The sequence below is a fragment of the Coregonus lavaretus genome (genome assembly GCF_964263955.1).
Source record: "Coregonus lavaretus genome assembly, contig: HAP1_SCAFFOLD_231, whole genome shotgun sequence".
NCBI lineage: Eukaryota > Metazoa > Chordata > Actinopteri > Salmoniformes > Salmonidae > Coregonus > Coregonus lavaretus.
In genome coordinates, this window is record NW_028163077.1 from 235692 (window position 1) to 250498 (window position 14807).

Genomic DNA, 14807 nt, shown 5'->3' on the forward strand with positions numbered 1-14807 from the left:
ATCTTATTATTAATTATATTCATATTATTACACATCTTATTATTAAGCACCAGTGAACAATAGGTCACATTCATTTCATATATTTAGAATGTGCAAAGGCATCCTTGAAAATGTATACAGGACGTCACAAACCCAAAAATAAAACACACAAAACAGAAAATTAGAAATAAAATAAATAAATATTGCTCTTTACCTGTGAGCCTTAAAGGGGCAATCTGGGATTCAAACAACTAAACGGCCGCCCACCACTTTCTTCGGTAAACAGCTGAGGGATGGAGCTGGAGAAATTAAACCACTCAAACTCAAAGATGGAGCAAGGATGGATACAAGGACTGACCATCCACAAGATCAAAATGATAGTTTTAACCATGTTTTGAAGCTATACAGCGTTACTTACCAATTACATTGTTTATAAGCAATGTAGTGAAACAAGCTGATCATTTGGGTTCTGATGGGGTAAGACATTTGAACTAAGCTCATGAGGGATTTATACGTTAAATTCTTCAACAATCAATGGCTATATATCGTTAATTTAAGGTAAAAAAATGGATGTACAGTGGGGAAGAAAAGTATTTAGTCAGCCACCAATTGTGCAAGTTCTCCCACTTAAAAAGATGAGAGAGGCCTGTAATTTTCATCATAGGTACACGTCAACTATGACAGACAAAATTAGATATTTTTTCTCCAGAAAATCACATTGTAGGATTTTTAATGAATTTATTTGCAAATTATGGTGGAAAATAAGTCAATATTTGGTCAATAACAAAAGTTTCTCAATACTTTGTTATATACCCTTTGTTGGCAATGACACAGGTCAAACGTTTTCTGTAAGTCTTCACAAGGTTTTCACACACTGTTGCTGGTATTTTGGCCCATTCCTCCATGCAGATCTCCTCTAGAGCAGTGATGTTTTGGGGCTGTCGCTGGGCAACACAGACTTTCAACTCCCTCCAAAGATTTTCTAAGGGGTTGAGATCTGGAGAATGGCTAGGCCACTCCAGGACCTTGAAATGCTTCTTACGAAGCCACTCCTTCGTTGCCCGGGCGGTGTGTTTGGGATCATTGTCATGCTGAAAGACCCAGCCACGTTTCATCTTCAATGCCCTTGCTGATGGAAGGAGGTTTTCACTCAAAATCTCACGATACATGGCCCCATTCATTCTTTCCTTTACACGGATCAGTCGTCCTGGTCCCTTTGCAGAAAAACAGCCCCAAAGCATGATGTTTCCACCCCCATGCTTCAAAGTAGGTATGGTGTTCTTTGGATGCAACTCAGCATTCTTTGTCCTCCAAACACGACGAGTTGAGTTTTTACCAAAAAGTTATATTTTGGTTTCATCTGACCATATGGCATTCTCCCAATCCTCTTCTGGATCATCCAAATGCACTCTAGCAAACTTTAGACGGGCCTGGACATGTACTGGCTTAAGCAGGGGGACACGTCTGGCACTGCAGGATTTGAGTCCCTGGCGGCGTAGTGTGTTACTGATGGTAGGCTTTGTTACTTTGGTCCCTGCTCTCTGCAGGTCATTCACTAGGTCCCCCCGTGTGGTTCTGGGATTTTTGCTCACAGTTCTTGTGATCATTTTGACCCCACGGGGTGAGATCTTGCGTGGAGCCCCAGATCGAGGGAGATTATCAGTGGTCTTGTATGTCTTCCATTTCCTAATAATTGCTCCCACAGTTGATTTCTTCAAACCAAGCTGCTTACCTATTGCAGATTCAGTCTTCCCAGCCTGGTGCAGGTCTACAATTTTGTTTCTGGTGTCCTTTGACAGCTCTTTGGTCTTGGCCATAGTGGAGTTTGGAGTGTGACTGTTTGAGGTTGTGGACAGGTGTCTTTTATACTGATAACAAGTTCAAACAGGTGCCATTAATACAGGTAACGAGTGGAGGACAGAGGAGCCTCTTAAAGAAGAAGTTACAGGTCTGTGAGAGCCAGAAATCTTGCTTGTTTGTAGGTGACCAAATACTTATTTTCCACCATAATTTGCAAATAAATTCATAAAAAATGTGATTTTCTGGAGAAAAGAAAAGCTCAATTTGTCTGTCATAGTTGACGTGTACCTATGATGAAAATTACAGGCCTCTCTCATCTTTTTAAGCGGGAGAACTTGCACAATTGGTGGCTGACTAAATACTTTTTTCCCCCCACTGTACCAATCCTGGATTGCCCCCGTAATGGCAGATCATCTGAACACACAGGACTGGGTTTCCCCTAGACACTAATCAGAAATAGTAGGGTTTGAAGGCCCCATTTCTCCCTCCAATGCCATTCATTAAGACTTGTGGTATATATTATTTAACAGTAGTTAACCCCATGATGATATGCTTTGTACCAAATGGCAACCCATCCCCTATCTAGTGCACTACTTTTCACCAGGGCCCAGCATCTGCATTGCTTGCTGTTTGGGGTTTTAGGCTGGGTTTCTGTCTAGCACTTTGTGACATCTGCTGATGTAAAAAAGGGCTTTATAAATACATTTGATTGATTGATTGATTGGTCAATAGTAGAACACTACACAGAGCATTGGGAAAGTATTCAGACCCCTTGACTTTTTCCACATTTTGTTAACATTACAGCTTTATTCTAAAATGGTTTTATTAAAACAAATTCTTCATCAATCTACACACCCCATAATGACAAAGTGAGAACAGGTTTTTAGAAATGTTGGCAAATGTATGACAAATAAAACACAGAAATACCTTATTTATATAAGAATTCAGACCCTTTGCTATGAGACTCGAAATGTAGCTCAGTTGCATCCTGTTTCCATTGATCATCCTTGAGATGTTTCTACAACTTGGAGTCCACCTGTGGTAAATTCAATTGATTGGACATGATTTGGAAAGGCACACACCTGTCTATATAAGATCCCACAGTTGACAGTGCATGTCAGAGCAAAACCAAGCCATGAGGTCGAATGAATTGTTCGTAGAGCTCCGAGACAGGATTGTGTCGAGGCACAGACCTGGGGAAGGGTACCAAAACATGTCTGCAGCATTGAAGGTCCCCAAGAACACAGTGGCATCCATCATTCTTCAATGGAAGAAGTTTGGAATCACCAAGACTCTTCCTAGAGCTGACTGCCCTGCCAAACTGAGCACTCGGAGAAGGGCCTTGGTCAGGGAGGTGACCAAGAACCCAATGGTCACTCCTACAGAGCTCCAGAGTTCCTCTGTGGAGATGGAAAAACCTTCCAGAAGGACAACCATCTCTGCAGCACTCCATCAAATCAGGCTTTTATGGTAGAGTGGCCAGACGGAAGCCACTCCTCAGTAAAAGCCACGACAGCCCGCTTGGAGTTTTCCAAAAGGCACCAAAGGACTCTCAGACCATGAGGAACAATATTCTCTGGTCTGATGAAACCAAGATTGCACTCTGGCCTGAATGCCAAGCATTACGTCTGGAGGAAACCTGGCACCATCCCTATGGTGAAGCATGGTGGTGGCAGCATCATGCTGTGGGGATGTTTTTCAGTGGCAAGGACTGGGAGCCTAGTCAGGATCGAGGGAAAGATGAACGGAGCAAAGTACAGAGAGATCCTTGATGAAAACCTGCTCCAGAGCGCTCGGGACCTCAGACTGGGGCGAAGGTTTACCTTCCAACAGGACAACGACCTTAAGCACACAGCCAAGACAACGCAGGAGTGGCTTCGGGACAAGTCTCTGAATGTCCTCGAGTGGCCCAGCCAGAGCCTGGACTTGTACCAGATCGAACTTCTCTGGAGAGACCTGAAAATAGCTGTGCAGCGACGTTCCCCATCCAACCTGACAGAGCTTGAGAGGATCTGCAGAGAAGAATGGGAGAAACTCCCCAAATACAGGTGTGCCAAGCTTGTAGCGTTATACCCAAGAAGACTTGAGGCTGTAATCATTGCCAAATGTGCTTCAACAAAGTACTGAGTAAAGGGTCTGAATACTTATGTAAATGTGATATTTCAGTTTATTTGTAATACATTTGCAAACATTTCTAAAAACCTATTTTTGCTTTGTCATTACGGGGTATTGTGTGTAGATTGATGAGGGAAAAAAAATATTTAATCAAGTTTAGAGTAAGGATGTAACTTAACAAAATGTGGAAAAGGTCAAGGGGTCTGAATACTTTCTGAATGCACTGTATAGACAATATGGTGCCTTTTAAGACGAAGTCACACTCTGGATCAACAACACAAACATATATCATATAAATATTGTTATAATGGACCAATCTGTTATGTAAATAATATACAATACATTCATTGGATTTATGAGGAATTTCCATGAACCAAAAATAACTAAAACACACATTAAGAATAAATACATTAAGATAAAATCGCCATCTTGAAAAGAAAAACAGGAAATTGATCCAAGACCACTGGAAGAAGGAGGCAGATGACTGGACTTCGCAGGTAAGTGTGGTTCAGTCTTAGACCTCAACCAGTGTGTCACAACATAAATACATGAATACATTCAGAACAAAAGACTAACATGCTGTGCCAAACTATTTCACCATATTCCTGATTATCAACATATTGACTTTTCATACATTCATGTTCAATCTAGCGCTGAAGCGGAGCAGTCTTTTGTGTGTGTGTGTGTGTGTGAGCATCCGTGTTTGTCTGTGTCCATCCATGTGTGCATCACTCTAGCACTGTGCCAGAGCCAGCAGTGAGAGTGATAGGGAACATTAGGACCTTAGCCTTCATGAAGGACAGGTCAGCCAGCCCACAGATCACCCTGGCTGCCTCCTCACTCAGCTGTTCCTCTTCATCCTTATGGGGTTTCCTGACACACACACACACACACACACAGGTAACACACACACACACACACACACACACACACACACACACACACACACACACACACAGGTAACACACACACACACACACACACACACACAGGTAACACACACACACACACACACACACACACACACACACACAGGTAACACACACACACACACACACACACACAGGTAACACACACACACACACACACACACACACAGGTAACACACACACACACACACACACAACACATTAAGATGGGACACACAGAGGCGACATTTGATTGCAGGTGAGTTTCCCCCCCTTTCCATGCAAAACTCTTTCAGACCTGGCAAAGCACTATATATATCCAATCAATTATGCTTGATTATCAATTTTTGATCTCTAAGGGTGTGTGTGTGTGTGTGAGTGTCAGTCTGACCTGGTGGAGGTAGTGGTGATCTCCATGGTAGACATGAGGTGGTTCAGGGTGTCTGCTAGACGTCTGCTGGGGTCACTGGCTAGCTCTGGATCCACCCCTTCACACACACACACACACACACGATACGTAGACACACACAATACGTATGTACACACACATTGTACCTACACTGTAGTAACCATGTAATTACTGACCACCAATGTAACTTCCATGTTCATAGATACCAATGTACACTTGTTTAGTGTGTGTCCATGTGTGTATATGTGTGATGTGTGTGTGAGTGTGTGTGCGCAAATGTGTGTATATCAATGTTCATTTCGTCAACAAAAACTGACTAAAATATTCATCAAACACCTATTTTTCAGTGCCAATTATGTATGTTTTTGCATGCGTGAGTGGCCCACAGATATCAAGATCCAGCCCTGAGGGACCTCTGCTCTCTACAGGGACAAGAGGGAGGGAGGTGAAGTGGGAAACATAGGAGTAGGGTGAAGATGCCCCTAGTTGCATTTTCCCCACTAATGGTTAAGCTTGGGGCGGGGAAGCTGATCCTAGATCTGTACTTAGGGGAAACTTCACCCCAGACTGTTACATACTGTACACCTGTGTTTCTCACTCCCTCATCGGTCTACGAGCTTCTGGCAGTTAGTTAGCGGATGCTAATACAAGCAGCGCTCACATTCTGGACTTTGTTTAGAGTTCAAAAACAAAAAAGACGACCATAACACGTCCGTCTCTGGTCCAAATCAAGGTTGAGAAACAGAGGTGTACAAACAACTAGCAAGTGGTGAAGAAACCATCATGCAATTGGTTCTTCAGCACAGTGGGTGGCAGTATAGCTCTAGAGCATGAGTCTACAGAACAGAGGAAAGCATCATAGAGTTGGATAGAGGGCTCTTCCTTACATCTTTGCCATTATTGCTTCTGTGACAGCATGGGCAGCGCTATCTCAATTTTACTTAAATTAGTTAATTGACAGCCTGTAAACAAACTGAAAGGGTTTGCATACTGCCTCCTGGAGTGTGTTGTCTGAACAGGCATTAAGGCCAAGGTGGGTGATTTACTGCCACATCCAGGTATGGAATGTTTGCTCAGGAGTAGAATTCATTGGCAGATCCTTCCTGCTGACCTGGACGGAATTCTGTGATCCTTATTTATCCTATAGATTTTCACACCCAGTTGACTGCTTCATAATGGTGAAAGACCTCAATGGCACTGCCCATGTTAAACCAGGATGTGGCACATCAATCCATGTCTATGGAGGAAAGTAGTCAGTGCAGTGATAGAAAAGCCAGAGAAAACCAAGAGGCAGGACAGCTCAGATAGGTGTAATATATTAGAAAGAGGTTTATTCACGTATTTACAACAGTGTTTATTGCAACCACACTCAAAGAACCTTTAAGCATCTCATTGGTTGGGGGAATCTAAAAATAAATAATAAAAACACATACAAGCTAAATCAAAACATATTTTTTTTGCAGATAGTGTTTATACAGTGCATTCGGAAAGTATTCAGAGCCCTTGACTTTTTCCACATTTTGTTACAGCCTTATTCTAAAATGGATTAACTGAGAGAAAAAGATCCTCATCAATTCACACAAAATACCCCATAATGACAACGTGAAAACAGGTTTTTAGAAATGTTAGCTAATTTATTACAAATAAAAAACAGAAATACCTTATTTACATAAGTATTCAGACCCTTTGCTATGAGACTCAAAATTGAGCTCAGGTGCATCCTGTTTCCATTGATCATCCTTGAGATGTTTCTACAACTTGATTGGAGTCCACCTGTGGTAAATTCATTTGATTGGACATGATTTGGAAAGGCACACACCTGTCTATATAAGGTCCCACAGTTGACAGTGCATGTCAGAGCAAAGACCAAGCCATGAGGTCAAAGGAATTGTCCGTAGAGCTCCGAGACAGGATTGAGACAGGATTGTGTCGAGGCACAGATCTGGGGAAGGGTACCAAAAAATGTCTGCAACATTGAAGGTCCCCAAGAACACAGTGGCCTCCATCCTTCTTCAATGGAAGAAGTTTGGAACCACCAAGACTCTTCCTAGAGCTGGCCGCCCTGCCAAACTGAGCAATCGGGGGAGAAGGGCCTTGGTCAGGGAGGTGACCAAGAACCCGATGGTCACTCTTACATAGCTCTAGAGTTCCTATGTGGAGATGGGAGAACCTTCCAGAAGGACAACCATCTCTGCAGCACTCCACCAATCAGGCCTTCATAGTAGAGTGGCCAGACGGAAGCTACTCCTCAGTTAAAGCCACGACAGCCCGCTTAGAGTTTGCTAAAAGGCACCTAAAGACTCTCAGACCATGAGAAACAAGATTCTCTGGTCTGATGAAACCAAGATTGAACTCTTTGGCCTGAATGCCAAGCGTCACGTCTGAAGGAAACCTGGCACCATCCCTACGGTGAAGCATGGTGGTGGCAGCATCATGCTGTGGGGATGTTTTTCAGCAGCTGGGACTGGGAGACTAGTCAGGATCGGGGGAAAGATGAACAGAGCAAAGTAGAGAGATAGTTGATGAAAACCTGCTCCAGAGCGCTCAGGACCTCAGACTGGGGTGAAGGTTCACCTTCCAACAGGACAACGCCCCTAAGCACACAGCTAAGACAACTCTCCCCATCCAACCTGACAGCGCTTGAGGATCTGCAGAGAACAATGGGAGCAACTCCCCAAATACAGATGTGCCAAGCTTGTAGCGTCATGCACAAGAAGACTCGAGGCTGTAATCGCTGCCAAAGGTGCTTCAACAAAGTACTGAGTAAAGGATCTGAATACTTATGTAAATGTGATATTTCCATTTGCTAACATTTCTAAAAACCTGTTTTTTGCTTTGTCATTATGGGGTATTTTGTGTAAATTGATGAGGGGAAAAAAACAATGTAATCAATTTTAGAACAAGTCTGTAACGTAACAAAATGTGGAAAAAGTCAAGGGGTGTGAATACTTTCCGAATGCACTGTATATCACAGTGATTGTAAAGATCAGTTTCAATTTACTGAATATATACATGTCCTCTTTATTTTATAAAGAAAATGTAAAGTAAAGATACAGAAGAATATAAGAGAACACAGAATAGCAGCTTAAACAGAAAACAGTAAGAGGATCCTGGCTTTCTCTAACCTGGGTACTAGTAAGAGGATCCTGGCTTTCTCTAACCTGGGTACTAGTAAGACGATCCTGGCTTTCTCTAGCCTGGGTACTAGTAAGACGATCCTGGCTTTCTCTAGCCTGGGTACCAGTCTGTTTGTGCTGATATTCCACTCCATGTCATGTCAAACATCATTTTTGACATATGACAAAGTACAAGGAGTGGAATGTTAGTATAAAACAGGTCTGGATTTGAGGCTTTTTCGCAAGAGCTTATTTCTACTACGACCTCCTCACTGGGGCAAAATGCACGTACTGGGGGGATTCACTTTAGGCTATGGCAACACATTCATCTATATGGCTTGACTTGCCTTTGCCTGATTCCCCCCACTAATACTGAAAGAACTGTCGCCCAGAGCAATAAGAAACAGTGTTTGGATCAATGACGATGGGCAACAACAAGTGAGAAACCTCATCAGCATCACTCTATACAGGGCAGATGAGGTAGCCGGTAAGTTAGACGTATAGAGAGAGAGCGCCTTGGGATTCCACAGTATAAGATACCATTGGTAAAGGGAAAGGGTTGTACCATCTAGAGGGAGACATCAATGTGAAGAGAGGAGCAGAGGAGAGAGGGAGAGGAGGGAGAGGAGGGAGAGAGAGGGAGAGAGGGGGAGAGAGTGGAGGGAGAGAGAGGGAGAGGAGGGAGAGAGAGGGTGAGATGAGGGAGAGAGAGGAAGAGGAGGGCGAGAGAGGGAGAGAGTGAGAGGAGGGAGAGAGAGGAAGAGGAGGGAGAGAGAGGGAGAGAGAGTGGAGGGAGAGAGAGGGAGAGGAGGGAGAGATGAGGGAGAGAGAGGAAGAGGAGGGCGAGAGAGGGAGAGGAGGGCGAGAGAGGGAGAGAGTGAGAGGAGGGAGAGAGAGGAAGAGGAGGGAGAGAGAGGGTGAGAGGAGGGAGAGAGAGGAAGAGGAGGGCGAGAGAGGGTGAGAGGAGGGAGAGAGTGAGAGGAGGGAGTGATAGAGACTATGTTCCAAAGTCCACACTTACATACCACTTACGTAGAATGCATGCCCAACACATTGCTTTATTATAAGTGGTATGCTAGTGTGGACAACGGAACCAAAGAGAGAAACAGATGTCAGGGCCTGTATTCACAAAGAGAGAGAAACAGGAGTCAAGGCCCGTATTCACAAAGAGAGAGAGAGAAACAGGAGTCAGGGCCCGTATTCACAAAGAGAGAGAAACAGGAGTCAAGGCCCGTATTCACAAAGAGAGAGAGAGAAACAGGAGTCAGGGCCCGTATTCACAAAGAGAGAGAGAAACAGGAGTCAGGGCCCGTATTCACAAAGAGAGAGAGAAACAGGAGTCAGGGCCCGTATTCACAAAGAGAGAGAGAAACAGGAGTCAGGGCCCGTATTCACAAAGAGAGAGAGAAACAGGAGTCAGGGCCCGTATTCACAAAGAGAGAGAGAAACAGGTGTCAGGGCCCGTATTCACAAAGTGTCTCAGAGTAGTAGCAGGGTGAGTGGAGAGAAAGGTAGAAGCTGAGACGGAGGAGGAGAGGAAGGTAGAAGCTGAGACGGAGGAGGAGAGGAAGGTAGAAGCTGAGACGGAGGAGGAGAGGAAGGTAGAAGCTGAGACGGAGGAGGAGAGGAAGGTAGAAGCTGAGACGGAGGAGGAGAGAAAGGTAGAAGCTGAGACGGAGGAGGAGAGAAAGGTAGAAGCTGAGACGGAGGAGGAGAGAAAGGTAGAAGCTGAGACAGAGGAGTAGTGTGTGTAAAGCAGCGTAGAGTGGACAGCAGCCTCATCTCTGGCCCTGGAGGTAGGGGGCTCAGCGGGGGGACGTACCATCCAGAGGGTTGATGCCAAGGCCACTGCTGCTCCAGTCTAACTGGGACCAAGGCTGGGGGGCCCCCTGCTGGCGGAAGGAACAAACTGCAGTGAGGCTCAGCGTTGTGCCCTCTATTCAACACAGTCTCTTGAAGGCCCATACTCACAAAATAACATCAGAGAAAGGGGTGTTGATCTGGGATCAGGTCCCCCTGGTTCATGAAATCTTATTCATTATGAGCTAAAAGACTAAACTGATCCTAGATCAGCGCTCCTACTCTGAGACTGAGACTCTTTGTGAATACGGCCAGGTCTTAGTGATGGATAGAGGACAGCACAGAGGAATTGGGAGTTGGTAGTAAGTTAGTCCAGGGTCAGATATTGTCATTATCCTCCTAATGCTAAGGTTAGCATATCTGATCCTAGGTCAGTGTTTAGGGTAACGTCATTATCGAGGGAGGAATTGACTCACTATCATCCATTGAAAAATGTTGCCCTGTGTGTGTGTTGGGTGTACTGTGTGAGCCACGGGCTATCTGGAGACGTTACCAACGGTCACATCCTAGCCACAGGCTATCTGGATACGTTACCAACTGTCACATCCTAGCCACAGGCTATCTGGAGACGTTACCAACGGTCACATCCTAGCCACAGGCTATCTGGATACGTTACCAACGGTCACATCCTAGCCACAGGCTATCTGGAGACGTTACCAACGGTCCCATCCTAGCCACAGGCTATCTGGAGACGTTACCAACTGTCACATCCTAGCCACAGGCTATCTGGAGACGTTACCAACGGTCCCATCCTAGCCACAGGCTATCTGGAGACGTTACCAACGGTCCCATCCTAGCCACAGGCTATCTGGAGACGTTACCAACGGTCCCATCCTAGCCACAGGCTATCTGGATACGTTACCAACGGTCCCATCCTAGCCACGGGCTATCTGGAGACGTTACCAACGGTCCCATCCTAGCCACGGGCTATCTGGAGACGTTACCAACGGTCCCATCCTAGCCACGGGCTATCTGGAGACGTTACCAACGGTCACATCCTAGCCACGGGCTATCTGGAGACGTTACCAACGGTCCCATCCTAGCCACGGGCTATCTGGAGACGTTACCAACGGTCACATCCTAGCCACAGGCTATCTGGATACGTTACCAACGGTCCCATCCTAGCCACGGGCTATCTGGAGACGTTACCAACTGTCACATCCTAGCCACAGGCTATCTGGAGACGTTACCAACGGTCCCATCCTAGCCACGGGCTATCTGGATACGTTACCAACGGTCACATCCTAGCCACAGGCTATCTGGATACGTTACCAACTGTCACATCCTAGCCACAGGCTATCTGGAGACGTTACCAACGGTCCCATCCTAGCCACAGGCTATCTGGATACGTTACCAACTGTCACATCCTAGCCACAGGCTATCTGGAGACATTACCAACGGTCACATCCTAGCCACAGGCTATCTGGATACGTTACCAACTGTCACATCCTAGCCACAGGCTATCTGGAGACATTACCAACTGTCACATCCTAGCCACAGGCTATCTGGAGACGTTACCAACTGTCACATCCTAGCCACAGGCTATCTGGAGACGTTACCAACTGTCACATCCTAGCCACAGGCTATCTGGAGACATTACCAACTGTCACATCCTAGCCACAGGCTATCTGGAGACGTTACCAACTGTCACATCCTAGCCACAGGCTATCTGGAGACGTTACCAACTGTCACATCCTAGCCACAGGCTATCTGGATACGTTACCAACGGTCACATCCTAGCCACAGGCTATCTGGAGACATTACCAACTGTCACATCCTAGCCACAGGCTATCTGGAGACATTACCAACGGTCACATCCTAGCCACAGGCTATCTGGAGACATTACCAACTGTCACATCCTAGCCACAGGCTATCTGGATACGTTACCAACGGTCACATCCTAGCCACAGGCTATCTGGATACGTTACCAACGGTCACATCCTAGCCACAGGCTATCTGGATACGTTACCAACGGTCACATCCTAGCCACAGGCTATCTGGAGACGTTACCAACGGTCACATCCTAGCCACAGGCTATCTGGAGACGTTACCAACGGTCACATCCTAGCCACAGGCTATCTGGAGACATTACCAACTGTCACATCCTAGCCACAGGCTATCTGGAGACATTACCAACTGTCACATCCTAGCCACAGGCTATCTGGAGACGTTACCAACGGTCACATCCTAGCCACAGGCTATCTGGAGACGTTACCAGCTGTCACATCTTAGCCTCTTCTGTCTTCAATTCAAGGAAAATAACTATTCTTACCTCTCTCTCAAAGTTCATTGGAAGAGAGGATCCAAGGTCCCTCCTCTCAGACCTCCTCCAATGAGCTTTGAGAAATGGGTGAAGGATTGCAGAAACAGAGACGGAGGAGAGTTTAACAGCTGGTAACATGTTCACACACAGCCATGGTCTGCCTGTAGCTCTGGGGTGAAGTTTCCGCTAGGTACAGATCTAGGATCTGCTTCCCCTCCCCCAATTCTAACCATAACTATTAGGAGGGAAAATGCTAAACTGACCCCATATCAGCATCTAGGGCAACTATATCCTACACCTGTTTCTGTACCTGTATTGAGGAGGTGGTGGTTGTTTCCTGTGACCCAGGAAGTGCTTGTGCTGTGGCAGCAGTCTGCTCCGCAGCTGAGACTGCTCTCACCGGCTCTTTGGTGGGCTCTAACATTCCCTGAGAGAGAGGAGAGAGGGACAGGGGGAGATGGTGAGAGAGAGAGGGAGGAGAGAGGGGGGGGGGTGATGGGAGAGAGAGAGAGAGAGAGAGAGACGGGGTGGGGGGAGAGCAATAGGGAATAAAAGGTGAAGGGGAAAGGGAGAGGTGGTGAAAGAAAGAGGTCACCATGGAACACCTGGCAATGCCTGGCACAAGGCATTTGGAATACATGTCACATGATGAAAGGTTTGGACAGGGAGAAAGCAATATGGCCGACTGCCAAGTCATCATCTTATTGCTTTACACCTACCCAGTAGTCTCAGATCTGGGAACATTAAGGGGCTATCAGCATACAAGGCTAAAGGGAGGTAGCCTGGTCCCAGATCTGTTTGTGCTATCATGTCAACTCCTTGGCATGTTTGGCATGAAAAGGAGTGGCCAGGAGAGGCATGATGGAGCAAACGGACTGGTACCCAGGATTAGGGGGAGGTTCCAGGGACAGAAATGGAACTAGGGCCACCATGGACTGTGTCCATATGGGCCCTGGTCAAAAGTAGTGCACTGTATAGGGAATAGGGTGCCATTTGGGACACAGAATGGTATCTCCATAAGTCCACTCACCAGGCTGGCTGCAAACACAGGAACTATGACAGGCTGCTTTCTCTGGCCAGTGAACAACTGTGGAGGAGAGACAATCAGAAATCACCAATACCTTTACATGTAGCAGGAATTCAAACAGGTGAAATGGTCCTGCTTTTACACCAATAAACAGAATATACAGACAGAATAATATTATATTAGAGATGAAGAATTGACAGATAACCCGCATACAGTATGTACCCTATAGATAAAGCAACAACAGAGCACTTCTACATAGTAAAAGGGATATTAGACACATTTACAGTAATTATGTACAATATGGAAATATGGGGAGGGAGGGGCTGAGGGTGGGAGGGAGGGGCTGAGGGCGGGGCTGAGGGTGGGAGGGAGGGGCTGAGGGCGGGAGGGGCTGAGGGCGGGAGGGAGGCAGAGCACACACCCCATCAGGCCCAAGACACATCACTTACTACATTGTTGATGTTGTAGTTCTCAAAGACAGATATCTTCTAATCATGTTTTATTTAGTTATGTTGCTCTCATGGAAATTAAACTGAAAAGAGGCCGTTACCATGTTCCTGGTGTCCATCCCTAGACAGCGGAGCAGGGTCCTGTTGCTATGGGAACCGCCCCACTGGAACCCCAGGCCCACGGCATCGTGGAGGTCCTGAGGCTGCCGCCACGCGCCCCTAGGAATCCTGGGTAAAGCAAACAACGAGGCGGTCATATACAGTAGAGTAGTGCTTTGGCCAGCCTCCAAAGCTATCTGCTGTTATTCCACTGAACCATTATCCTCAACATCATCTTCAGCATGATCATCGTTATAATCATCTTCATCATCATCACTAAAGGTTCTCTCACCAGTGTGTAGTGTGGTTGAGCCCCTTCGTCTCCTCTTCCTCAGGCTGGGTGCCCAGAGTCTCTAGCAGAGCCCTGAGGCTGAGTACCTTCAACACCTCTACCCCCCTCTCCTCCTGCTCTGTCTCCGTCTCCTCCTCACTCTCCTCCACCCCAGTCTCCTCCTCCATCCCCCTCTCCATACTCATCTCCTGATCCAGTTCTGGGACTGCCACTGCAGGGAAGCTGGTCTGCAGGACCCTCTGTAGCCGGATAGACAGGGAGGCCTGAATGGGAGAAACAGTGCTTGTTTGAGATCTACTACATTGCAGTGTACTACATTGTAATCAAACAAAGTTAATGGGAAAGATTTTGAAACTACAGTGAGGGAAAAAAGTATTTGATCCCCTGCTGATTGTGTACGTTTGCCCACTGACAAAGAAATGATCAGTCTATAATTTTAATGGTAGGTTTATTTGAACAGTGAGAGACAGAATAACAACAAAATAATCCA

General features: G+C 46.1%; 1 protein-coding gene and 1 long non-coding RNA gene across 2 annotated transcripts; both read right to left on the reverse strand.

The window, feature by feature from the left end:
- Window positions 1–4075: 4075 nt before the first annotated feature.
- On the reverse strand, window positions 4076–10189 carry LOC311118518. Its single transcript, XR_014611815.1, has 3 exons — window positions 10150–10189; window positions 5194–5290; window positions 4076–4767 (listed from the first exon to the last, which is right to left on the reverse strand). It is a non-coding gene; the product is annotated as an uncharacterized lncRNA (long non-coding RNA).
- Window positions 10190–12742: 2553 nt separating this feature from the next.
- On the reverse strand, window positions 12743–14496 carry LOC311118516 (aftiphilin-like; the record flags this gene model as incomplete). The annotated part of the gene is made up of 4 exons (XM_084193312.1): window positions 12743–12877; window positions 13481–13537; window positions 14028–14154; window positions 14318–14496. 4 exons carry the CDS (start codon window positions 14494–14496, stop codon window positions 12743–12745), a joined length of 498 nt encoding a protein of 165 aa, XP_084049438.1.
- Window positions 14497–14807: the final 311 nt, after the last annotated feature.